This window comes from Pongo abelii, chromosome 10, assembly GCF_028885655.2.
Source record: "Pongo abelii isolate AG06213 chromosome 10, NHGRI_mPonAbe1-v2.0_pri, whole genome shotgun sequence".
Taxonomy (NCBI): Eukaryota; Metazoa; Chordata; class Mammalia; order Primates; family Hominidae; genus Pongo; species Pongo abelii.
This window is the reverse complement of record NC_071995.2, coordinates 102679175-102703265: the sequence shown is the minus strand read 5'-3', so window position 1 is coordinate 102703265 and position 24091 is coordinate 102679175. Positions and strand designations below refer to the sequence as shown.

The following is a 24091-nucleotide window of genomic DNA, read 5'->3' as shown; positions in this document are numbered from 1 at the left end:
TGTTAATCTTCAAATTATTCCTGTGATTAAGTTGTTTGGTCAAAGAAAAGTTATCGGTCATGAAGTAGACCCAAAATTCCATCACTGTCTTTACACCAAACAGATTTCTTGTGACAGCCTGAGCATTTACGAGGGGAAAAAAAAATTAAATTCCAGTCTCCCTTCTATTCCACAGAGGTCCTCAAAGATAGGGGCTCCCTGCCCAGGGGCACTTGTGATCTGCAGTGGTGCTCCAGTTATGACAGTCCTCTTTCCGAGGGCCAGTCCAGAAGGGCGCCCACACCGAGTATGCAGACACAAGGCCGCCTCACCACGTCCCCGCCGGTTTAGAGCGCGGCCCACGGAGGGGCTCTTGACCGTTACCTGCCAAACACCGGGTTGTATTTGAGGCGAGAGTGCCAGAAGGCCTCTCGTTTTACCTCCTCACCCCCTAGATGGTCTTCCTCCTAAGAAAGGAAGGCAGGCAAAGACGAGAAAGGCCCTAAGGAACTTTGGTTTGGAGTGGGTTTTGTTTTTTGACAGGGGAGAGATTTCGGGGAATGGCCCAGGCGGTTGGACACGGTCTTCTGTCGCCTGCGTCCGCCTATCGGGCTGGGGTGTGGGCGTCCGGGATCCCCCGCCTGAAGGCCGGTGCGCCCCGCTCGGGGTCCGTTGCGCCCCGCGGGCCCCAGAGCTGCCGTTCGGGACAGAGCTGCGGGACCCGGGACGCCCGGCTGAGCCGCGCTCCCCGCCGCCCGCCCAAGGAAGCAGTGACCGGGCGGTGACAGCTGTCAGGGCCGCGGCCGCCGCCTCGCCTCCCCTCCCCCTCCGCGGCTCCAGCAGGCGGGGCCGACGAGCCGCCGCCGCGCCTACCCGTGTTGTAGACGTGCAGCTCATCCGCGATGCCCTCATTTCCCCCTCCAAAGATGATCATCAGCTCCCGGATGGCCACAGCTCGGTGTCCGTGCCGGGCGCGGGGGACCGGCCCCGTGAAGGAAGAAACTCGCCTCCAGTTGAGGAGGCTGGGAGCCGCCATCTTCCCAACCCCCGCCCCTCTGCCCACAATGCACCGCTCCCGCCTCAACCCGCTGCTCCCTGGGGAGGGCGGGGACCCGCCTCCAGCTGTGCTGGGGTCACGTGGCCGCGGGCTCCGGGGGCCAGGCTGGAGGCCCGCGGGCAGTGGAGAGACGCTGGGGAAGGGGGTTCCTGACAGGGGAGCCCCGCCCCCACCCCAGGCGACGTGGCCAGCGGCCACCTGGGGCAACGCACCTTAGGGTGGAAGGACGCTTCCCACTGACCACGTCTCCCATCCCCACCCAGAGCCTCCCGTTCGGTATTTTGGGAAGAAGGCACAGCATCTTCCTTTACGTCCACTTTAATTGAGCATCTAGGATGTGTGGGCGAGGCAGTCTCACAAGCAACGTGAGAGAAGCTCGGGTAGAGGTGCGAAGAGCCGGGAGCGCAGGGCGGGGACCTCGCACGGGAGGGTGCGGGCGGGAGCCTGCCTCCCGAGCCCGGGCCACGGCCGCTGCTCCCGACCGTGACTGGGACCCGGGCAGGGAAGGTCGCTACAAAGCCTGCCGGGCGAACCGAAGGCAGCTTTGTGGGGAGCCATGCCGGGAAGCTTGGGAACCGTGAGCCACAAGAGGTGTTTTTGGTTTGTTTGGCTTAGGGAGCGGAGAGATGGTTTGTAGGTTTCTGTTTCATTGCTAGCTGACAAGTGAGGGCTGTCCACAGCCTGGCATGCCCTAAATGCCTCATATGTATTAACTCATGTAATCCATCCAACAATCCAGTGAGGTGGCTCCTGTTATCTCCCTTTCATGGATGGGGAAATGAGGCACAGTGCAGTAAAGTAATTTTCTGATGGACACAAAGGAGAGTTGTTGAAAAAAAGACTGGGGCCAGGATTCAAACACAGGGCTTCTGATTCCAGAACCCCCAAGCCCTTATATCATATACCATACTGCCTCTGATAGCAGTCATATCCAACCATTATACCATGCTGCCTCTGATAGCAGTCATACGCAACTCTTTATTTTTATTTATTTATTTTAGATAGGGTCTGGCTCTGTTGCCGGAATGCAGTGGTGTGATCAGAGCTCACTGCAAGCTCGAGCTCCTGGGCTCCAGCAATCCTCCTGCCTCGGCCTCCCAAAGTGCTGGAACTACAGGCATGAGCCACCGCACCAAGCCAATGCAACGCTTAATAAGGCCTAGGTGCCCTGTGATTTGGTCCTACACATAATCACACAAGTCCATTAGGAATAAAACTGCACTGCATATGGGATTCATGCCAAATGAGTAGATTTTAGCCGCTCTTGCCACAGAAACACAAAAAGGGTTGGTGGTAACTATATGAGATGATGGATATGTTAATATGCTTCACTATAGTAACTTTGTGACTGTCTGTATCAGCTGTCCCCAACCTTTTTGGCACTAGGGACCGGTTTCATGGAAGACAATTTTTCCACGGACTTGGCAGGGGAGTGGGTGGTATGGACTTGGCAGGGGGATGGGGGCTATGGTTTCGGCATGAAACTGTTCCACCTCAGATCATCAGGCATAAGATTCTCATAGGGAGTACATAATTTAGATCCCTCCTATGGGCAGTTCACAGTAGGGTTCGAGCTCCTATGAGAATCTAATGCGCGGTTGATCTGACAGGAGGCGGAGCTCAGGAGGTCATGGGGGTTCCAAACAGGCCGAGGACTGGTTGCTGGGGATTGGGGACCCCTGGTCGATATGATATCATAACTTCATATTGTATATCTTAAATATCCACAATACAAGTTATTTTTTTAAAATTTTAATTGAAAAAGGACTGGGCATGGTGACTCACACCTGTAATCCCAGCACTTTTGGAGGCTGAGACAGGAGGATCCACTGATCCCAGGAGTTTGAGACCAGCCTGGTCAAGATGGTGAGATCCCATCTCTATTTTTATTAAAGAAAGATAAATAAGAGATACAAGTCCAGTGGAAGAAAAAGTTGAAAGCAATTTAAATCCCTACCTCAGATTCTCAAGAGGTACTGAAAGGAGAACACAGACACTGTATAGTGAATTTCCTGAAACTCTTTTTTCCTCTTATTTTACCATTTTCAATTTCTCTTATATGCTTCATTCACCCAACTCCCTTAAACCTCAGCATGCTTCTCCACCTTCTCATCTATCTAAGCTTCTTTTTGAGAGATAGCTCTCTACCTTTTAAAAAGGAATTCTCAGGCCGGGCGCAGTGGCTCACACCTGTAATCCCAGCAATTTGAGAGGCTGAGGAGGGCAGATCACCTGGGTCAGGAGTTCGAGACCAGCCTGGCCAACATGGTGAAACTCCGTCTCTACCAAAAATACAAAAATTAGCCAGGCGTGGTGGTGTATGCCTGTAATCCCAGCTACTCGGGAGGCTGAGGTAGGAGAATTGCTTGAACCTGGGAGGCAGAGGTTGCAGTGAGCCATGATGGTGCCATTGCACTCCAGCCTGGGCAACAAGAGCAAAACTCTGTCTAAACAAACAAACAAACAAACAAACAAAAACCCCAAAAGGAATTCTCACTATTCTTTTTAGCTTCTGCTTCTTAAAATCTCCCTCTCACTGAGTATTAACCCAATTTTTTTTTTTTTTTTTTTTTTTTTTTTTTTTTTTGAGATGGAGTTTTGCTCTTGTTGCCCAGGCTGGAGTGTAATGGTGCGATCTTGGTTCACTGCAACCTCCACCTCCCAGGTTCAAGCAATTCTCCTGCCTCAGCCTCCTGAGTAGCTGGGATTACAGGCATGCACCACCACGCCTGGCTAATTCTGTATTTTTAGTAGGGACGACGTTTCTCCATGTTGGTCAGGCTAGTCTTGAACTCCCGACCTCAGGTGATCTGCCTGCCTTGGTCTCCTAAAGTGCTGGGATTACAGGCATGAACCACCGTGCCCGGCCAGCCCAATTTCGTAATATGTCCAAAGAGAATTTGGAAAGGGAGGGAGAAATAATATGTCTGCGAACAGAAAAGAGGTTATGAATATTTATCTATTAATATTTTTCTATGTCACATACATAACATAGGAGGCTCTTAAATGTTGCCATAATAAAGTTTTTATGGATTTGAAATAAAACTGGAAGAGTTGGAATAAAGCAGTGAGTTTTTCATAAAACCCAAAGTGTTTAATTTAAAGAACTGTACTTTCTTCTGAGAGTTTTGCGCCTAGATGGTAGTTTTTTTCTAATGCCCTTATAGCACAAGGTTAAAGGAAAAAATCAAAAGTTCCAACCCTAATGTTGAACTTCAAATTAAAAAAAACTAGTCTATGATATTTGAAAGCCCGAGAACCCTTGAACTAGGAGAAAAATTAAGGCAAAATATTTTTAAGACAAAAGAGATTGCAAGCTATAACTGGTGGCTTAGATAGGGAGCTGCAGGGTGATGAGGAAATGTGTACTAGTTTCCTAGGGCTGCTGTGAAACAATAGGAATGTTTCACAGTTCTGAAGGATGTATAAGTCTGAAATCAAAGTGTCAGTAGGGATGTGATCCCTCCAAAACCTGTAGGAGAGAATGCTTCCATGCTTCTTTCTAGCTTCTGCTGGCAGCTGTCAATCCATGGCAGCCCTTGGCTTGTCAATGAATCACTCCAGTCTCTGACTCCATCACATCATCACGTGGTGTTCTCCCTGTGTGTCTGTCTCTTCTTTGTTTTTTTTTGAGACAGGGTCTGGCTCTGTCACCTAGGCTGGAGTGCAATGGTGCGATCTCAGCTTGCTGCAGCCTCCACCTCCCAGGCTTAAGTGATCCTCCCACCTCAGCTTCCGGAGTAGCTGGGATTATAGGTGTGCACCACCATGCCTGGCTAGTTTTTAAATTTTTTCTAGAGATGAGGTTTTACCATGTTTCCCATGCTGGTCTTGAACTCCTGAGCTCAAGCGATCCTCCTGCGTCAGCCTCCCAAAGTGCTGGGATTACAGACGTAAGCCACTGCACCCAGCCTGTTCTCCTCTTATTGTAAATTCACTAGTTATATTGGATTAGGGCTCATCCTGTGATCTCATCTTAACTTGATTATATCAGCAAATATCCCATATCCAAATAAAGTCATATTCATAGGTACAGCGGGTTAAGGCTTCAGCATGTCTTTTGGGGGAGATACAATTCAATCTATGACAAAGTACATAATCCAATGGGAAAGATGTTTTAGTAGAGCAGTTTTGAGTAATCTCTCCTTGAGGGAGGCATCTAAAATAGGTCCCCATTTCACAGTAAAGTACCTTCAATCTTTGAAACTTCAAGATTGTAGTTTGGAAACAACAACCTAGGAGGAGAGTTTGGAGAAGAGGGATGGAAAATAGCACCCTGAAGAAGCCAGCACTGATGGGGTGAAGACAAGAGGAGGCACTCACGAAGGAAATAGAGAATAGGTAGCCAGAGAAGTTAAAAGGGAACTGGGTGAGAGTGATGTCAAAGAAGCCACAGGCAAAGAGGGTTTCATAGAGGCAGAAGTGGCAAGGAAAGCCAAAATCCACAGAAGAAGGGAAGAAGAGGACGAAGAAGCAACTGTTGGATTTGCAAATTAGGAGGTTAGTAGTGGCCTAGAATTAAAATGTTTTCAATGGAGTGGGAGGGAAAGAAGCCAGAGAGGACTGAAGCATGAGTTAGAAAATGCGGATAACATGTGTAGTCTATTCTTTACAGAGACTTGGCCGTGTAAGGAAAGAAAGAACAATGGCTGGCAAGGAGAGAGAGGTACTGTGTAAATTGTTATTATTTTGGATAGTGAGACTTGTGGGACCAGAAGAAGGATCCAGTTGCAAACAAAAGGTCGGAAGAGCACAACCAGCAATCATTTCCAACCTTCTCCTTGCCTGCCTCTCATTATTGAGGCTGGGAAGGAAAAAAACAAACAAAACAAACAAACAAACAAATAAGAACTTTCCCAGACTACTGTACCCACTCTGCTTCAAGATGACCCCCAATGTCTGCTCTCCTCTTCTTTTCAGTTATGGAATCTGGACTCTGAGCTGGGCACATGACCATTCTAAATAAAAACTCATTTCCCAAACTTCCCTCAACTTTTTGTGGCCTGTGGCTAAATATTGACCTATGGGTTGTAAGCAAAAGTAATATATATAATTCCAGAATGTGTTCTGGAGGAGGGAACCTTCCTTTCTCTTACTCTTTCCTGCTGGCTGGAATGTAGATGTAATGGCTAGAGCTGGAGCAGCCATCTTGGACCATGAGCCAGAAGAAGCCTAATTTCCTGAGGACTTAGTGAAGTAGAGCAGCTCTACTGGAAATTACATCCCATAGGGCAAGTAGGTCTGTTCAGAAAGAGCTGGGATTTGGTGGATCAAGGTCCTGGAGGATCAAGAAAAGATGGATCCTGAAGTCCATGTATATCTACATGTATATCAGGGTTGAATAGATACATTAATTCTCTATTATAGATTATATAAATATTATGTATTCTATACATATACAGGAATCCCTCTTTAGCCATGGTTTCAGTTACCTACAGTCAATGTAGTCTGAGAATATTAAATGGAAAATTCCAGAAATAAGCAATTTGTAAGTTTTAAATTGTGTAACATCCTGAGTCTCATGATGAAGTCTTGCACTGTCCTGCTCTTACCTGCCTGGGATGTGAATCATCCTTTGTCCAGTGCTTCCATACTGTATGTGCCACCTGCCCATTTGTTATTGAGTAGCTGTCTTAGTTAGAGGTATATAGGATTTGGTGCTATCCGTGGTTTTAGGCATCTCTGGGGGTCTTTGAATGTATCCTCCTTGGGTAAGGGGGCATCTGTTGTATTATAGAAAGCTCTATTGGACAGTGCTGCTGTAGACTTTTTAGACATATGTTAGAGAAGGTACTTTCATCTCTCACTACTTCCTCTCCTCTCTGCCCACTCCTCCATATCAAACACCCACCAGAGTCATTTACCTGGACTGTTTCATTTGGGGTTAAGATCATGGGCTTTAAGACCCAATAGGTTGTAGCTACTTAACTAGTTGTATGGCGTTGGTCAAATTATTTATCGTCTTTGAACCTCAGATTCTTTGTCTATAAAATGGGAATAATAAGAGCATCTGCAAAATGGGAATAATAAGAGCATCTGCTTCTTAGGGTTAGTCAAAGGATTAAATGAGATAATATGGTTCCAAAGTGGCAGCAAGGAAGCAAGGTGGCTTCACACCCCCCAATGGAAAACCCAAAACTAATATTCAACACTGAAATTATCACCAGCAATATCCGAGAACTCAAATATGAGGATGAGACAATTGCTGGGGCCACAGAGAAGTTTAAAAAACTCTGAGAAGATGGTAAGAGAATCAGACTTCCATATCTGTAATCCCCTCCCCACAATCTGCCAGGCCCCAAGTGCATGAAAATTTCCTACAACTCACAGTCTGTACACTGTAAAAAGTGAGATCAAGGCATAGACAACCAGCTTCTCCACAATCTTGGGTTCCCTTGCAGGAGACTTGTCCCTGCCTCAACTACTAGAAGCATCAGCAGTCCCTAGAGGAGAAATATCCCTGACAACAGCCAGAGACAAAGGGGAGAGGTGAGACTACCATCCCAGCTCTGGAAACCCTGCTGTGTAACTTGACAAAAAGAGATGGAGACACCAAATCATAGTGGCTGTTCAGCAGCACCATACTGTAGGAGGTTGGGTCCATAGGTCCCTTGGACACTGAACCCCTAGCTAGCCTTCCCATACTACTGGGATATCCTCCATTAAGGATGAGGGGCACTGATTATTTATTAGAATGGAGGCAAACGTGGGTTTCAGCACCATCTAGTGCTGAAAATGGGGCAGCGACCTAGCAAGGGGGGAAAAAAAGAAAGAAAGAAATAGGTAAATGAAATATACATGTAAAGTACAGGCAGTCTTCACTTTGCATGATAGCACTGTCCTGTAAACATATGCAAGCCAACACCCTTCAAAGTGATCTCAATTATCAGTGGGAAAAATTACAATTGTTTTGTGATGTTTAAAAACTTTTTTGTCTAAATATTAAAAACTTTCTTACTATTGGTTATAAATATATAGAGAAATGAAAAAATTATAAACCTAATATTTATTATGCCATAATTTAAAACAGAAATGTTGAGAATTAAAGTGTTTTGCTTTTTTTTTTTTTTTTTTTTTTGAGACAGGGTCTTTGTCATCTGAGCTGAAGTACAGTGGCATGATCACAGCTCACCACAACCTTGACCTCCCAGGCTAAAGCGATCCTCCCACCTCAGCCTCCTGAGTAGTTGGGACCATAGGTACATACCACCACACCTGGCTAACTTTTTTATTTTTTGTAGAGACGGGGTCTCCCTATGTTGCTTAGGCTGGTCTTGAACTCCTGAACTCAAGCCTCAGCCTCCCAAAGTGCTGGGATCATAGGTGTGAGCCACCATGCCCAGCCTCCTTTCTAAGTTTTCCTTTGTGCTTTCAATGTTGTGAGATATCTTTGAGCATTCCTTTAATGTGAATTTTTTGCCCATGTCACTTTCTGGAACATCTTTATCCTTTTCCTTACAACTTCCTTCCTTATTTACGTTCATAAGTTTACCTTTATTAAGTCTCTCTGGATTCCCATCTGGAGTTGAACAGTGGCAATGTCAACATTCCCATGGCCACCAATTTCTTCTGTAACTCCAGTGATCTTTGATTTGAACCTCACTCCCACAATAATCACTTTTTGTTTCTTTGCTTCACTTTTATCTTTATTGGCAAATTCTATTGTCCATTTTTTAAAATGTTACTTGGAGATAAAGAGGCAACACAACTACATGCTTTGCTGTCTGTGCATAACTAAATAACAGATGTCCAGTGACCAGTCACCAGCAGACTACAAATGAAGTGGTGTGCTGTGGTCACTGACCATGGCGTGCATCTGTTATTTGCATAGTAATTTTGTGGACTGAAAACCTGGCAGCAAAGCTTGTATTTATGCAATTACTCACAGTTAATATACTGTGGTAACTGAAATTTGAACTGTATTATTGGGGGACTTGTGTTATATAACTAAACGGTGCTAATTGAAATCTGTGCTGTTGCCATGCCAAGCAAGGACTGTGCTATACTTATGCAATGTCTGACATGTAGTTAGCATTTAATAAGTAGTAGATTGTTTTATTTCTATCATTATCATGATTTTATTATATTTCTACACTTTCTATTCTTCCTCCTGAGCTGCAGGCCAAAAAGTCAACCCTAGAGTGAGAATCTGGTGCTGGAGGTGGCAGACAGTCTTGTGTTTTCAGCCAAGAGTGTAAATTGCAATGTCTTTAATCTCAATTGAGGACTCAGGCCAAGGGCCAAAGGCTTATTGCCAGAGGTCTGAGAAGAGGTTCTGGGGAGTGCTAGCAAGTGGGCAAAACTCAATAGCAGAGATCCTGGGCAGGGACTGTTGCCGAGATGAGGGAAACAGATGGTGTCTGAGAGGTCTGTTTACAGATTGCAGGGCTCCAGCCATGGATCTTGGCTGAAGCTATGGCCAAAGCATAGAGAGGGCAGCTGGCAAGAGCAAGGCAGGGCTCCAGGCTAGATAGAACCTAACTTAATTGCCAGAACAGGGCCCCTAGTCGGGCCAAGGAAGAAAAACAGTTACAGCGTACGGGAGAAAGGGAACTCAAGTGTGAGACTCAGGTGCTGGAGCAATTGCTGCAGTTCAGGGAGTAGCAGGGGAAAGCAAGAGCACCGAAGCTCAGGGCAACAGGAAGATGATCTGCAACTGAACCACACCAGGCAAAAGAGAGGGAATTGAGGCTACTGCGGTAATTCCTGCCCCATATGTGTGATCTTAGAGCCCAGCCATGGGAGACAAACGTGGCAAAGAGGCTTGTCAGCCTGACCCAATGTGGTAATTCATGTACTACTACAGAAGACTTATTCCTTTCCTCCCAGGCAAACTTATCAGCTTTAATAGATTTTATCTAGGACCTTATCTAAAAGTTATATACTCAGTCAAGGCAGACTTAGTTAGCAAGAAGAAATGATGAACATCTGACCTTCAACTAGTAAGAAATAAACATGGAATAATACTGACTGAGATACATGTTTTGTTGACAAATGATACCACAAATATAAAATGCATGTGAAATGCATACATATTGCATGGGGTTGCACTCAGGCATGTAACTAAATCTAACCAAACTTAGTTGACCACTTAAGGGTTTATTTTCCTCACATAGCAAGATTTTCCATAAGTAGTTAGTTCAGGGCTGCTGTGGTGATTCTCTGCCATCTTTAGCATATGCCAGGCTGCAGAATGACAGAGTGCCAGGGACCCCATTCATATAATGCAAGGATATTTTCCATTTACTTCTACAGATCTACTCTCCACCCTTCCACCTGTTCAGTATCCTGAGAGGCTGACCTAAATGGATTATAGCACTTGAGCTCCTTGCCCTCTGACTTCTAGTTGGATTTGGTCAATGGGAGACACTACCAACAGGAGACTGTGAGGCTGGGGTAATCAGCCCCTGGTCCCTTTTGTGCAGAGCACCACAGGTTGGCTGTATCCCAGTGGGAGGGCTGCTCTTGCTGGCCACCCCCTCCATATCCTCTCTCCAAGTCCTGGAAACCACTCTCCCTTGTTGCCCTTCAGAGTTTGGGGTGGTAATAACTCCCTGCTATTGCTAGCCCCAGGGTACTGTATCATCTCTTAACCATGTTTCCCTGACAGTGATTACACCTTTTCAATTAGTGCCTTTTTAAAAAGTCTCCACCATTACCCTATTGGAGGGAGCTGTCTGTATCCTGCCAGGACCCTGACTGATGCAACTCTATAGTCACTGTGCACAGCCAGTGTGGCCATATGCAGCAGCACAGTGCAGGCCTCTTATCCCCATGGCTGCAAGGTGGCTACTTCACACGCAAGCTTCAAGGTTGTATTTTAAACAGGAAGAAAGGGCAAAAGACACCAAAGAGCTCTTTGCCAGGAAAACACTAGCTTTCAAGGAAGTACTAGACAGCAGATGTCTGCTCACGTGCCACTCTAGCTGCAGGACATCCAAGGAGGAGAATCTTTTCAAATGGGCATTTTGCTGTCCAAATGAAATCGTGTTTCTATTAGAAGGGAGGAAGCAGAGCAATGAACATGGGGAGGCAGATATCCAAAGGAAATAAAATCAGTATTTCAGTGGGGAGGCAGATATCTCTTTGAAATACTGATTTTATTTCCTTTGGATATCTGCCTCCCTATGTTCATTGCAGCATTATTTATCATAGTCAACTTAAGTTGATATGGAATCAACTTAAGTATCCATTGATGGATGAATGGATAAATATATTGTGGTACATATATGCAATAGAATATTATTCAGCCATATAAAGGAAATCCTGCTATTTTTGACAATGTGGATGAAACTTGAGGGCATTATGCTAAGTGAAATAAGCCAGATACAGAAAAACAAATACGTACAATTTTACTTATATTTGGAATCTAAGAAAGTCAAACTCATAGAAGCAGGGAGTAGGTAGAATGGTGGTTGCTAGGGTGAGGGGATGGGGAAAATGGGGAGATGTTAGTCAAACAGTATAAACTTTCAGTTATCAGATGAGCAAGTTCTGGGGATCTAGTGTAGAAAATGGGTGGTGTTGGATGTGTTAATTAATTTGATTGTGGTAATCATTACACAGTGTACATGCATATCAAGTCAACACTGTAGATCTTGAATGTATTCAGTCTTTGTCAGTTAAATATTTAAATTTAAAATTAAATATTCAATTATATATTATTCAATAAAATCAATTACATATTATAGTTCAATTTCAATTGAATACTACTTTTTTTTTTTTTTGAGACGGAGTCTTGCTCTGTCGCCCAGGCTGGAGTGCAGTGGCGCGATCTCAGCTCACTGCAAACTCCGCCTCCCGGGTTCACGCCATTCTGTTGCCTCAGCCTCCTGAGTAGTTGGGACTACAGGTGCCTGCCACTGTGCCTGGCTAATTTTTTGTATTTTTAGTAGAGACAGGGTTTCACTGTGTTAGCCAGGATGGTCTTGATCTCCTGACCTCGTGATCCGCCCGCCTCAGCCTCCCGAAGTGCTGGGATTACAGGTGTGAGCCACCATGCCTGGCTAAATATTACTTTTGTTTAAAAACAACAGCAATAATAACTTCCACTTCTTGAGTCTTTATTGAGTGCCTTACATGCATGATGTCTTTTAACCCACACAAGAGTCCTATTAGTAGTCCCGACTTAACAGATGAGGAAACTGGAGGTAAGACCTGTGCTCACACTAGGTATGTCTGTCTCCAAAGCCCAGTCCGGTGTCATGCGTATCCTCTGTTTCTTTTCTCATTTCTTCCCCAGGGAAAATCTGTGCATACAGTGTGGACATCTAAGTCATACATAACAAGCCTATTGCATCCTTGGAGCATGGCACAGCAGGAATAAAGGAGAAAGAAGCTGGAATCAGAGACAGTGGGGGTCAGGGAGAAGATCTACAACATTCTGCTAGGTGGATGAGAGATGCAAAGGAGATGACATGATCTGTGAAGGAAATTGTACTGGGCAGGTGTCAGCTCAGGCTGCTGTCCACATGATGCCTGGGACATGTCTGAGGGACTAGCCTGCTGCAAGTTGACAGCACATAATTCTGGAAGGGCGGTAGGAAACTCTGAGCCAGAAGTGGTTCTTATTTTCGCTCATGTGTGTGCAGTATTTAGAGCATAGGATATTGTGCTGCCCCTGAACCTTCTGACTTCCCAGTGGTGACCAATGTTTTAGCTAAAAACATTTAGCTAAATGTTTGAATGGAATTGTGCTTTAAAATAAGGTACAACTTGCTGAGCATGGTGATGCATGACTACAGTCCCAGCTACTTGGGAGGCTGAGGAGAAAGGCCCAGGAGTTCAAGTCCAGCCTGAGCAACATAGCAAGACACGTCTTTAAATAATAATAATTAATACATAAAATAAGGTACAAGATGCTGGGGGTAAGAGAGAAGAGGAGGGGCATCATGTCAAGCCTCTCCAGGAGAAAGGACATACTTGCTGGATTCTGTGAGGGCTTTAGAATAGGGGCATATAAGGGATCACAGGGCGGTCAATAATTCTACACAAGCAGCAAATTTGATGCTGAAGGATGACCCATGTGGGTGCCACGCCACTTAACCCTACTGTTGCAGCCCCAGATCCTAGTATTTGAAACATGCCTCAAGAAGGAAACACTTAAGAAGTGCTGAATAAGAATTCCAATCCTGGCTTCATCGCTAACTTGCTTTGGGAACTTGGGCTTTAATTTGCTCAAAGCCTCAGTTTGCTCATCTGTAAACTGGGGCAAATAACATCTGTTCAACTTACCTACCAGAAATGTTGTGTGGCTAAAAAGAAATAGAAGATATGAAAATGCTTTGGCTATATTCAAAGTTCTATATACATGGAAGATATTCAGGATCCTCCCACCTTCAAAGTTCATATCTAAGAAAACCCCTACTAAATCCTTTAGAATGGAACTGCTCAATATAGTAGCCACTAGCCACATTGACTACTGAGTACTTAAATGTGACTAGTGCAACTGAGGAACTGAATTTTTAATTTTATTTAACTGTAACTAATTTTAATTAAAAAACTGATACTCTATTCAATTACTGGAAAATTTTTAAGTACATTTGGACCAACCTGGATTCGTGAATCTACTTTTGTTCCCAGTGTTTTTTTCTAATTTTTTTATTGATAACATAATAGATATACATATTTTGAGTGTGCATTCAAACATTTAATATTAATATATTCATATAATTTGTAAAGATCAAATCAGTGTAACTGGGATATCCATTACCTCAAATGAATCTACTTTTTAAATGGTATTTATAAAATCTAAATATATGTGAAGTGTTTCTGCTTAAATTTAGTGTTTGAATTGAGATGTGCTCCAAGTGTACAACACACACCAAATTTCAAAGACTCAGTTAAAAAAAAAAAAACACCGAGAAGGGCAGGAGGAAGAGAGAGATAGGGAGAGATTTGTTAAAGGATATAAAATTATAGCTAGATAGGAGGAATAGGTTCTAGTGTAGTATGGCCATAGTTAGCAATAATATATAGCTTCAAAGAGCTAGAAGGAGGGTATTGAATGTTTCCAACATAAGCATCAATATTTGAGATTATAGATATGCTAATTATAGTGTTCTGATCACTATACATTATATATTGAAACATCACTATGTACCCCATGAATATATACAATTATTACATGAATATGTATCAAAACAAATTAAATTTAAAAACAAAACAAAGAGAACATAAAACATCTTAATAATGTTTTATATTATGTGTTGAAATGATAACATCTTGTATATATTGGGTAAAGTAAAATGTATCATTAAGATAAATTTTACCTCTTTGTACTTTTTTCTTAATGTGGCTACTAGAAAATTTTAAATTATAGCCAGGTGTAGTGGTGTGCACCTGTAATCTCAGCTACTCAGGAGGCTGAGACGGGAGGATCGCCTGAACCTTGGAGTTCATGGCTGCAGTGAGCTGTGATCACGCCACTGCACTCCACCCTGAGTAACAGAGCAAGACCCTGTCTCTTTTTAAACAAACAAACAAACAAAAAAAGTAAAATTGGCCGGATGCGGTGGCTCACGCCTGTAATCCCAGCACTTTGGGAGGCTGAGGTGGCGGATCACCTGAGGTCAGGAGTTTGAGACCAGCCTGGCCAACATGGTGAAACCCAGTCTCTACTAAAAATACAAAAATTAGCTGGGCGTGGTGGCAGGCGCCTGTAATCCCAGCTACTCGGGAGGCTGAGGCAGGAGAATCATTTGAACCGGGGAGGCGGAGGTTGCAGTGAGCCGAGATCTCATCACTGCACTCCAGCCTGGGAGACAGAGCGAGACTCCGTCTCAAAAAAAAAAAAAAAAAAAAAAAAAAAAAAAGTAAAATTACAGTGTGGCTTGCATTTTATTTCTGTTGGAGAGCACCACTTTAGAAAGAGACAGTGAGCAGAGAGATCCTTATATCCTTATAGGAAATAGGAAGAGGAGCCATTGCAGAAATAAATTCTGTGATCCCAGACAAAGTGCTGGCACCATCTCCTGGATTTGAGAACCCACCGCAGAGATACAGAACAGCGCAGATCGCTGTTGAGGTCAGCTCCCAGCTCCCTGCCTCATTCCTCTATGATTCCTCTTTTGTTCAGGCACAAAAACACTCCATCTTGAAACTTTTGTCATTATTGCCTTGGTAGAAGAAGACCACAGTTGTTACCTGGGTTTTGATTTGGGGACAACAGCATTTCAATGACTAGGAGATTTCAGGAGAAGCTAGTGGCCCTGAATATTCTCAAAATCAGCATGAACTTTATTTTTCACTTGTGTTCTTTCAAAGTTTGCCTTCGACTCAACGTGTGGTAGAAATTCACCCTGAAATCATTTGCTCTTCTCTGGTTTTGTGTCTTTTCCTCTAGAACAGCGCTGTTTTTTGCATGTTTTGCACTTAGCCAGAGGAAGTCTGGCGCATCCGAGCCGGCCAGCCGAGCACATCTGGAAGTGGTTTCTGGGTCCGCCCCTCTCTGCCAGCGCAACTCCTGGGTTCCCAGCGGCTTCGCGCAGAGGTGGAAGAAACCCGAGACGCTCCAAAGTCAACGCAAGCAAAGGGGAGTGCGGGTCGGGGAGGAATATTCTTTTGGAAACGTAATATTGGCCTTGGGGCTCTCCAGCCCTTTGGGACTTCCAATGGGATCTTAGAAGCAGCCGAAGCAGCGTGAGGGCAGCAGCCTAGGGCCAGCCACGATTTGAACGCTCTGCCTTGCAGCTCTTCAGGACCGAGGAGCCCAAAGCCCTACCCTCACCATTCACCAGGTAAATAGAGACATTTACGAGCAGCGTGCAGTCGTTCCATTTTATCCTGGCCAGTCTGCAGCAGTTCTTTATTCTGCTACAGACCCAAGAAAGTAAATCAGAGGCGTCAGATTGCCCCACACAAACTTTGCCTTCAGAAACTTCCCAGTCCGAATTTGTAGCATTCCAGCGGAACCCTTTTCGGCCATTTCCAGCAAATCCAGTGTGCAATGTTTTTCACATCCTGGGCTGCTTTTCCAGACCTGGGTTTCTCCTCCTTCTCTCCACAAATATTATAATTTACTGTTTGTATCAGATTTTAAACATTAAAAATCAGCAGTTAGGATATGGATGAATGCTAATATTTAATGCAGGTATGTCCTGAGCCACAAATGATTTAACTGAGAGTGATTCATGTTTTCAGAATCTGTCTTAGGAAGCTGTTCTGAGGATCTCTATCCCCCCAGAAAGAACTGGCCATTGTGGAAACCCAAGTGAGGCTTATTGTAAATATAGTAGTCATGGTGTTCGAGTTGAAAATGCTTTTTAAACATTAAAAAATATCTTATGTTTACTTTATGAGCAAGTGTCACACGTTGGATAAGCCTGATATTTATGAAATAAGAAGGATAGTTAACATGAGAGTAAACAAAAAAAACGTGAGAGAGAGTGAGAGAAAGAAAACATGATGATATCTGAATGTCTGGATGTGCTTTGGAAAAAAAAATCAGTCCTCTCGTTGTTTGGCCCCTGTGCAGCCAAATATCCAAAGTGATATTGGGTGGTTTTTGTCTTTTCCTTTTCCTCCAAATGTTCTGGTGTGGCACTTCTGTGTAATATCCTTTCTATATTACATAATGGAATTCCAGTTCTCCCTTTAATGCACTTGGAAGTGGAGCTGTGCAATGCAGTGGTAAGAACATAGGCTCTGGGGTCAGGCTTGCAGGACTGAATCTACGTGCTGCCACTTACACACCTTCTAAGCTCGACTCCGGGTGAATTGTTTAACTTGCATACACCCTAGTTCCTCATCTGTAAAACGGAAATTAAATGACCTAATGTCTATAAAGGACATAATACAGGACCTGCAAAGTAGTTAGACCTCAGGAAAGGTTAGTTTCTCTGATGGTGCTGATGATGGCAGTGGTGACAAAAGTGATCATGCATCCTGTTTTTGGCAACACCTCTGCTTTTGACCATGGTTCCCTCTGACAGTCCAGTCGTCCAAGTGTTCCTCATACCCTAATACGTCATCTCTCCAGCACTTTGCTTTCCTCCTTTCTTCCTTCAAACACCTCTCTTTCTTTTATTTCCCATTCTGTCTTTCATTATTTCTTCTTTGTGCTTCCTCTTTCCTTGCTGAGAAAATGTGAGGTTCATTAAGCCACAGCCCTCATAGTTTTCATTTCTAGTTCCCGAGGAAAATGATTCTAAATCCTTTTTAATTTCAGCATTTTCCAAAGAATGTTCTGAAAAAACATAGTCCCATGGGAAACTCTGTGAACTATATTACACTCTTAGAGATCGCAAGGCATAATAGCATTTTAAAGGTCCTGAGAAGTCCTGTAGTAGAGAAATCCTCTTAAGGTTGTTTAACGCAATGATTCCCAAACAGCTGATCGCTGAACCACCTTATCGCATAACGTAAATTAACATTTCTAGGAGCACACTCTGGGATGTGCTATTCTGGCCACACTTGTTTTCATTTTGGTTCCCCTTTTGGACATCCTATTTCCCACCTTCCCTGGAGCTCATCCAAGGGGATACCTTGTTTTTCCTTCTCAAGTTAAGGACATAAGATTATCATGTGTGTTGTACTGGTATATAGAAAATCTGGCCTAAAGTGGAGATCAGAGGTCAGCAAACTTTTTTTGCAACAGGCCTGATAATAAGCCATATGGTTTCTGTTGCAACTGTTCAACTCTGCTGTTGTAGTATTAAAACAGCAGAGAAACAAAAAATAAGCATGGCTATGTTCTAACAAAACTTTATTTACAAAAACTAGTCTCAGGCAGGATTTGACCAGGGGCCATAGTTTGCTGGCCCCTAATCTAAAGGCTTTTTGTGAAAGAATTTCTCATGCTAGCACAGGAGAAAGCAAGACAAATTCTTTATAAACTGAAGACTCTCTTGTCCTTCTCCCCTAGTGCTATGGTCTGAATGTTTGTGTCCCCCCAAAATTCATATGTTGAAACTCTAACCCCCAAGGTGATGCTATTAGAAAGTGGGGCCTTTTGGGAGGTGGTTGGGTCATGAGAGCAGCACCATCACCAATGGGATTAGTGCTCTTGTAAAATAGGCCTAAGAGGCTGGGCACAGCAGCTCACACCTGTAATCCCAGCACTTTGGGAGGCTGAGGCAGGTGGATCACTTGAGGTCGGCAGTTTGAGACCAGACTGACCAACATGGAGAAACCCTGTCCCTACTGAAAATACAAAAAATTAGCCGGGCGTGGTGGTGCATGCCTGTAATCCCAGCTATTCAGGAGGCTGAGATAGGAGAATCGCTTAAACCTGGGAGGCAGAGGTTATGGTGAGCTGAGATTGCACCATTGCACTCCAGCCTGGGCAACAAGAGCGAAACACCATCTCAAAAAAAAAAAAAAAAAAAAAAAAATGGGCCTAAGAGAGCTGGTTCACCCCTTCCACCATGGAGGACACAGCTAGAACATGCTATCTATGAACCAGAAAATAGGCCCTCACCAGGCACTGAATCTGCCAGCACCTTGATCTTGGGCTTCCCAGCTTCCAGAACTATAAGAAATAAAGTTTTGTTGTTTAGAAGCCACCCAGTTCGGGCAGGCATGGTGACTCATGCCTGTAATCACAGCACTTTGGGAGGCTAAGGTGGGAAGACCTCTTGAGGCCCAGAGTTCTAAACCAGACTAGGCAACATAGCAAGACTCTGTCTCTACAAAAAAAATTTTTAATTAGCTGGACGTGGTGGCGGTGCGTGCCTATTGTCCCAGCTATTTGGGAGACTGAGGTGAGAGGACTGCTTGAGCCCAGGAATTCAAGGCTATAGTAAGCTACGATCATGCCACCACACTCCAGCCTAGGTGATAGAGTAAGACCCTGTCAAAAAAAAAAATGGAGTAAGACACCTGTTCTATGTATCTTGGTGAATCTTGAGTAAACCTTTCATTATAGCAAAAAGTTAAAAGGCAAGAGATACTTTGTTAGAGGACAGACTCCTGAGTCCTGATTTTGTCCTTTCTCTTTCCTTCAGTGAACCCTTACTCTTGTCCTGTTAATGACTTTGTAGCTCTCATAGCTTAAAATGAAGTGCTCTGTTAAATGTGTCTATGCATTTGAGAACTTCAGGGTGCAAGTCTTGCAGAGTTAACTCACAGAGCTTATGTCAGTTGCTTGACACAGTGATAGCAACCATAGCGATGGAAAGTGGTTGGCTGTAGTAACTATCAAGGTGGTTAAGAATGTGAACTCAGAGCCAGGCTGCCTGTGTGTAAATATTAGCTCTACCACTTATTAGTTGTGTGAACCTTAGCAGATCTCTTAATTCTCTGAGCCTCAGTTTTCTCACCTGTGTATTGGAATAATAACCTTAAGGAGTTGTTGTGATAATCCGTGAATGAATATTTGTAAAAGTCTTAGAACAATGCCTAGCACATAGAATTGCTACGTAAGTGTTAAAATAATAATATTTAATACTTATGTAGCAATAGCTTTGTAATATGCAGAACTATCCCGTTTTACAGATAGGGTTTTGTAAGTCACCCCACAATTACACAGCTAATTAGGATTCACAGTCAGCTCTGTCTAAGGATAAAGCCCATATTTCCACTAACGTACACAGCTCTCATATTTAAGTCATTCAACAGTACTTTTAGGAACCCCCCCTTTTATCTTCCTTTTTGATTCCCAGATCATTTCCTATTACTCCTAACCATGGCAGACATGATTAATCAATCTTTCTTTCTTTCTTTCTTTTCTTTTCTTTTTTAACTGAATCTAGTGATGGCTTCAGATTTCTTCTCAATCTAGCAATCCCGACAGCTCATACCATAGCCGATCAGAGCTGGCATGTAAAATGAAACATAGGGGCACTGATTTTTGGAGTATTTTTCTGAAGAGCCTTTCCCACTTTGCTTTTTGTTCCAAGGCAGAGCAAATTCCCTTAGCCACTGCCAGGTCTCAAAACATTCTTTCCAGGTTTGGCCACATGCCTAAACTCTTTGGCATCTGGTAAAATGGCTCCCCATGCAAGGTCTTCAGGGGCTTATTTTTAAACTTACAGGCCTCTTCTCATGCCCAGAACAACTCTCTGAACTCTCCTTTTCTTCCTACTCACAGGCCCTAGAACCTCAACCTTCTTTTCTCCCCTCTTTGAAGATGCTACTGCCCAGTGCCTTGCCTGCCCTGCAGTGGCTCCCAGCTCCACCTCTCTGTCTGTTCTGAAAACAGGCCTGCAGGCAATTTCTTGTTAAAGGCTTGGCTATTTATTACCACAGAGAAACACACATGGAAGTCACTCGGGCTAGGAAAGCTCACAGAGGTGTAAGGGGCACAGTTCTGGGGCTCTTTGTTGTGATAGTAGCAGGAAGGCTGCTAAGACGACCAGAGCCCTCTGCTTTTATTCCTGGGGTGGGATCATCAGCAGTTCCCCTCCTTCTGGCTGAGTCCTTTCTTTCTGGGACTGAAGAGCAGAGCAACAAGAGTCTCATCCCTTTTCTTTCTCTCTCCTGATTCTCATTGATTCAACACACATTTATTGAGTTCCCACCTTGGGGCAGGACAGGCAGATGGAAGTGAGGAAGCCATAGTCGCTGTCCTCAATGGTCTGTCTGGTCCTTCTTTTAAAGATAGATATGCTGAAATATTTAGGGGGAGAAGTGTCATGATGTTTACAACTTCCAAAAATATATATGTACATATGAAGTTCAATTAAGTAAATATGTCAACATGTTAGCAACTGGTGGATCTGGTGAAAGGTATATGAGTATTTATTCTTCGAACTTTTCAGCAGTCTTGAAATGTTTCAAGCGAAAAAAAGAAAAAGGAAATCAAACAAAAAATTAAGGCTACTCAAGCTGCATTTGTGTTTCAAATGAACTTGATATGATTATCGAACAACAAAAAAGTTACTATGGCTGTTAGGCCAGTGATGGATTGAGGAAGGGGAGTGTACAGAAATTCTAAAGGCAGGAAGGCGAGGTGGGAGGTTATTGCAGAGGTGTAATTAGTAGGACTCGGTGATTGAAGGAGGAATTAGGAGGGAGAAGTTGAAGAGGAATCTGAGAACCCCAGAGAAGGAGTTTCCATAGGGGAGGTGCTAATTTCAGTTGTGAGTGTAGGGGGTTTGAGATACTTGTGCAGCACCCTGAGGAGATGGTTGCACATTCATCCCTTCGGTCCATAAATGTTTTCTGAGGGCTTATATTGCCAGGCACTTGTCTAGATGCTGGGTATATGGCAATGAATGAAACAAAATTTCCTGCCTTCATGGGGCTTATAATCTATCATTTGGAGGGCAGCCAGTACACCGGTGATGACGAGGCAGTCTGTTGGAAGATGGTAATTCCTGAAGGGATGCAATTTGTGCATTGTTGGGGTTAGAGGCTTTTGACTAAGAGACTGAGAGACATGAGGGAGCAAGCCATGTAGATAACTGGGAAGAGGATTCCAGGCAGCAGGAATAGAACATGGCCAAGGCTCTGAGGCAGGAGGCTGTCTGGCAAGGAGGCCAGTGTGATCACGTGAGACCTTATGGAAGGCTGCTGTAATGACTTTGGTTTTTGCTCTGAGAGAGACAGGAAGGCCTTGGAAGATTTTGAACAGAGCACAGCACAATACGACTCCTATTTTCACAGGTTCATTCTGGCTGCTTTGTTGAAAATCAGCTGAAGGGAGACAAAGGCAGAATAATATAGTCAAAGGCTAATGTGCCAGGGTGGAGCCACAGAAGGTGGTAAAAATTCTGAATCTATTTTGAAAGTGGAACTGACAAGATTTACTGTCAGTGCACATGGGAATGAGGAACAGAGAGGAGTCAAGGAAACACCAAGCTGATTTTTTTGTGGAGCAATTTAAAAAACGGAGTCACAGCTGGGTGCAGTGGCTCACACCTGTAATCCCAGCACTTTGGGAGACCGAGGTGGGTGGATCACCTGAGGTCAGGAGTTCAAGACCAGCCTGGCCAACATGGTGAAACTCCGTCTCTCTACTAAAAATACAAAAATTAGCTGGGTGTGGTGGTGCACACATGTAATCCCAGCTACTAGGGAGGCTGAGGCAGGAGAATTGCTCGAACCCGGGAGGCGGTGGTTTCGTGAGCCAAGATTGCGCCACTGCACTCCAGCTTGACAGACAGAGCAAAACTCCATCTCGAAAATAAAAATAAAAACTAAATGGAGTCACCATGAACTGATTTGGGGAAGATTATGGGAAGGGCATGTTTCGGGGGAAATACCAGAAGCTCAGTTTTGGACACGTGGATTCCTGTAAGTGGAGATGCCAAGTGGCATCTGGAGTCTGGAATCCATGTGAGAGGGCTGACCTGGAGACAGAAATTTGGGAGTTTTCAGCATATAAATTATATTTAAAGCCATGAGTCAGGATGAAGTCTCCTAAGGAGGGAGTTTAGAGAAAGAAGAGAAGAAATCGCTAAGGTGTTCCAACATTTAGATGTTCAGGAGGTAGGAGCAACCAGTGAAAGAGACTGAGAATGAGCCATCAGAAAGGTGGAGGAAAAGCAGGTGAGCCGAGTCCCCCGGGCCACGTACAGGAAGCACGTAAGGAGGAGAGAGCCGGCACATAGTCTGCATCTCGCGCACCCATGCCTCAGCCCTAGTGAGGAACAAGTCCTGTGGTGCAGTTCTTTGCATGCCGGGACCTTGTTAGCCAGAAGATGTTCTCTCAGACTCTGCCCCATTCCAGTTTCTCTTGGTTCCAGATCTCTGCCTTTTACTCTACCCCAAGCTTGTCCAACCCGTAGCCCACAGGCTGCATGCAGTGCTGGACAGCTTTGGATGCAGCCCAACACAAATTCGTCAACTTTCTTAAAACATTATGAGATTTTTGTGTGTGTGTGATTTTTTTCGTTTAGCTCATCAGCTATGTTTCGTGTTAGTGTATTTTATGTGTGGCCCAAGACAATCCTTTCAGTGTGGTCCAGGGAAGCCAGAAGATAGGACACCCCACCCTACACATTCTTAAGCTGTCCGGCATCACTTCCTTGGTTCTCCAGTTCTCCATCCCTGACTTCCTATCAGTTTTCTACCTCTTTATAACTCTGATCCCTCTCTTAATTCCCCACAATCAGCTTATCCCCAGGACTTCAGTTCTGCAAACATTTCTTGAGAACCTACTTAATCTACTGGAAAGTCTTTGACTTCAAATACCGGAAACACTGATTTACAGCAGCTTAAACACATGGGTTGACTTCTGTCACATAAGAAGTTTGGAGGAGGTAGGTATTGATGGCATTGATTCAGCAGTTCAATGACGTAAGAGCTGACCAGTCTGTGTAGCTCTTGACCTCTCCCTCATGGTCTCAAGGTGGCTGCCTAGTTCCAGCCATTATGGCCCCATGCAAGGCAGGAGGAAGGGGGAGTTGACACTTCATCCAGAAAGGAAAAGCTTTCTCAGATATTCCCAGTAGATTTCCACTTAAGTCTCTGAGCATCAGATCTATATTATGTGGCTACTACTAGCTGCAAAGAAGGCTGGTAAAATCTTTATTTGGATTTTCCTCTCTCTCATATGGAAACAGGCAAAGGAGAAAAGGATGGGAAGAGCTGTTGGATCAGCCAGCTATCAAGACTGCCACACTACCAAGTGCCAAATGCTTGCCATGAACTGGAAATACAGAAATGATTAACGTAGTACCCGTCCTGTCCCTGGAACTTGCGTTCTAGTAAGGAAACATAAGAATGAACAGAGTATCTTGGTTTGGTTTGGTGGAGACCAGGAGCCTTCCCTGACCCCCATGATCTGGTCAGGTGCCCCTCCTTGATGCTAAAACAATATCCCATGCTTACATCTACCAAGGCATCTAAGCACACTGTATTGCCATTATATATTTACTGGTGTCTTCCCCTCCTTTCCCCCAAATGTGGACTAACTGGGGACTTACCTTTGAATCTCTAGTGCCTGGGTGTCTGGTATATTCATAGAGGTTGAGTAAATGTTTGTTGAATGAATAAATGAAATGTCAACGGAGCCCCCTAATTACCTTCTTGTCCTGGGTTGGGCCCTTATCCCATCTTAGCTTTGTTGTTGTTGTTGTTGTTTTTGTTGTTGAGAAAGAGCCTTGCTTTGTCACCCAGGCTGGAGTGCAGTGGTGCAATCTATGTTTACTGCAACCTCTGCCTCCCAGG

The 24091-nt window shown here is 44.2% G+C and overlaps 2 protein-coding genes across 9 annotated transcripts in view; one reads left to right on the top strand and one right to left on the bottom strand.

The window, feature by feature from the left end:
• The window catches only part of HCFC2 (host cell factor C2), a 40290-nt gene extending 39144 nt beyond the window's left edge, over positions 1-1146 (bottom strand). For 2 of the 4 annotated variants that reach the window (XR_008512372.1, XM_024257342.2), the window contains exon 1: positions 853-1043. Coding sequence is in view for 2 of the 4 variants with exons in the window: in XM_024257342.2 (XP_024113110.1) it covers positions 853-1015 (163 nt within the window). In the remaining 2 variants the exon portion in view is untranslated. Of the gene's footprint in view, positions 1-363; positions 667-852 lie in introns of those variants that run through there. The other 2 variants (XM_024257341.3, XM_054528166.2) reach the window with 2 other exon arrangements.
• GLT8D2 (glycosyltransferase 8 domain containing 2) overlaps positions 1132-24091 on the top strand; it is a 73916-nt gene continuing 50956 nt past the window's right edge. For 2 of the 5 annotated variants that reach the window (XM_063711869.1, XM_063711866.1), the window contains exon 1: positions 15113-15774. The gene's annotated coding sequence lies outside the window, so the exon portion shown is untranslated. Of the gene's footprint in view, positions 1423-14947; positions 15063-15112; positions 15775-24091 lie in introns of those variants that run through there. The other 3 variants (XM_002823669.6, XM_063711867.1, XM_063711868.1) reach the window with 3 other exon arrangements.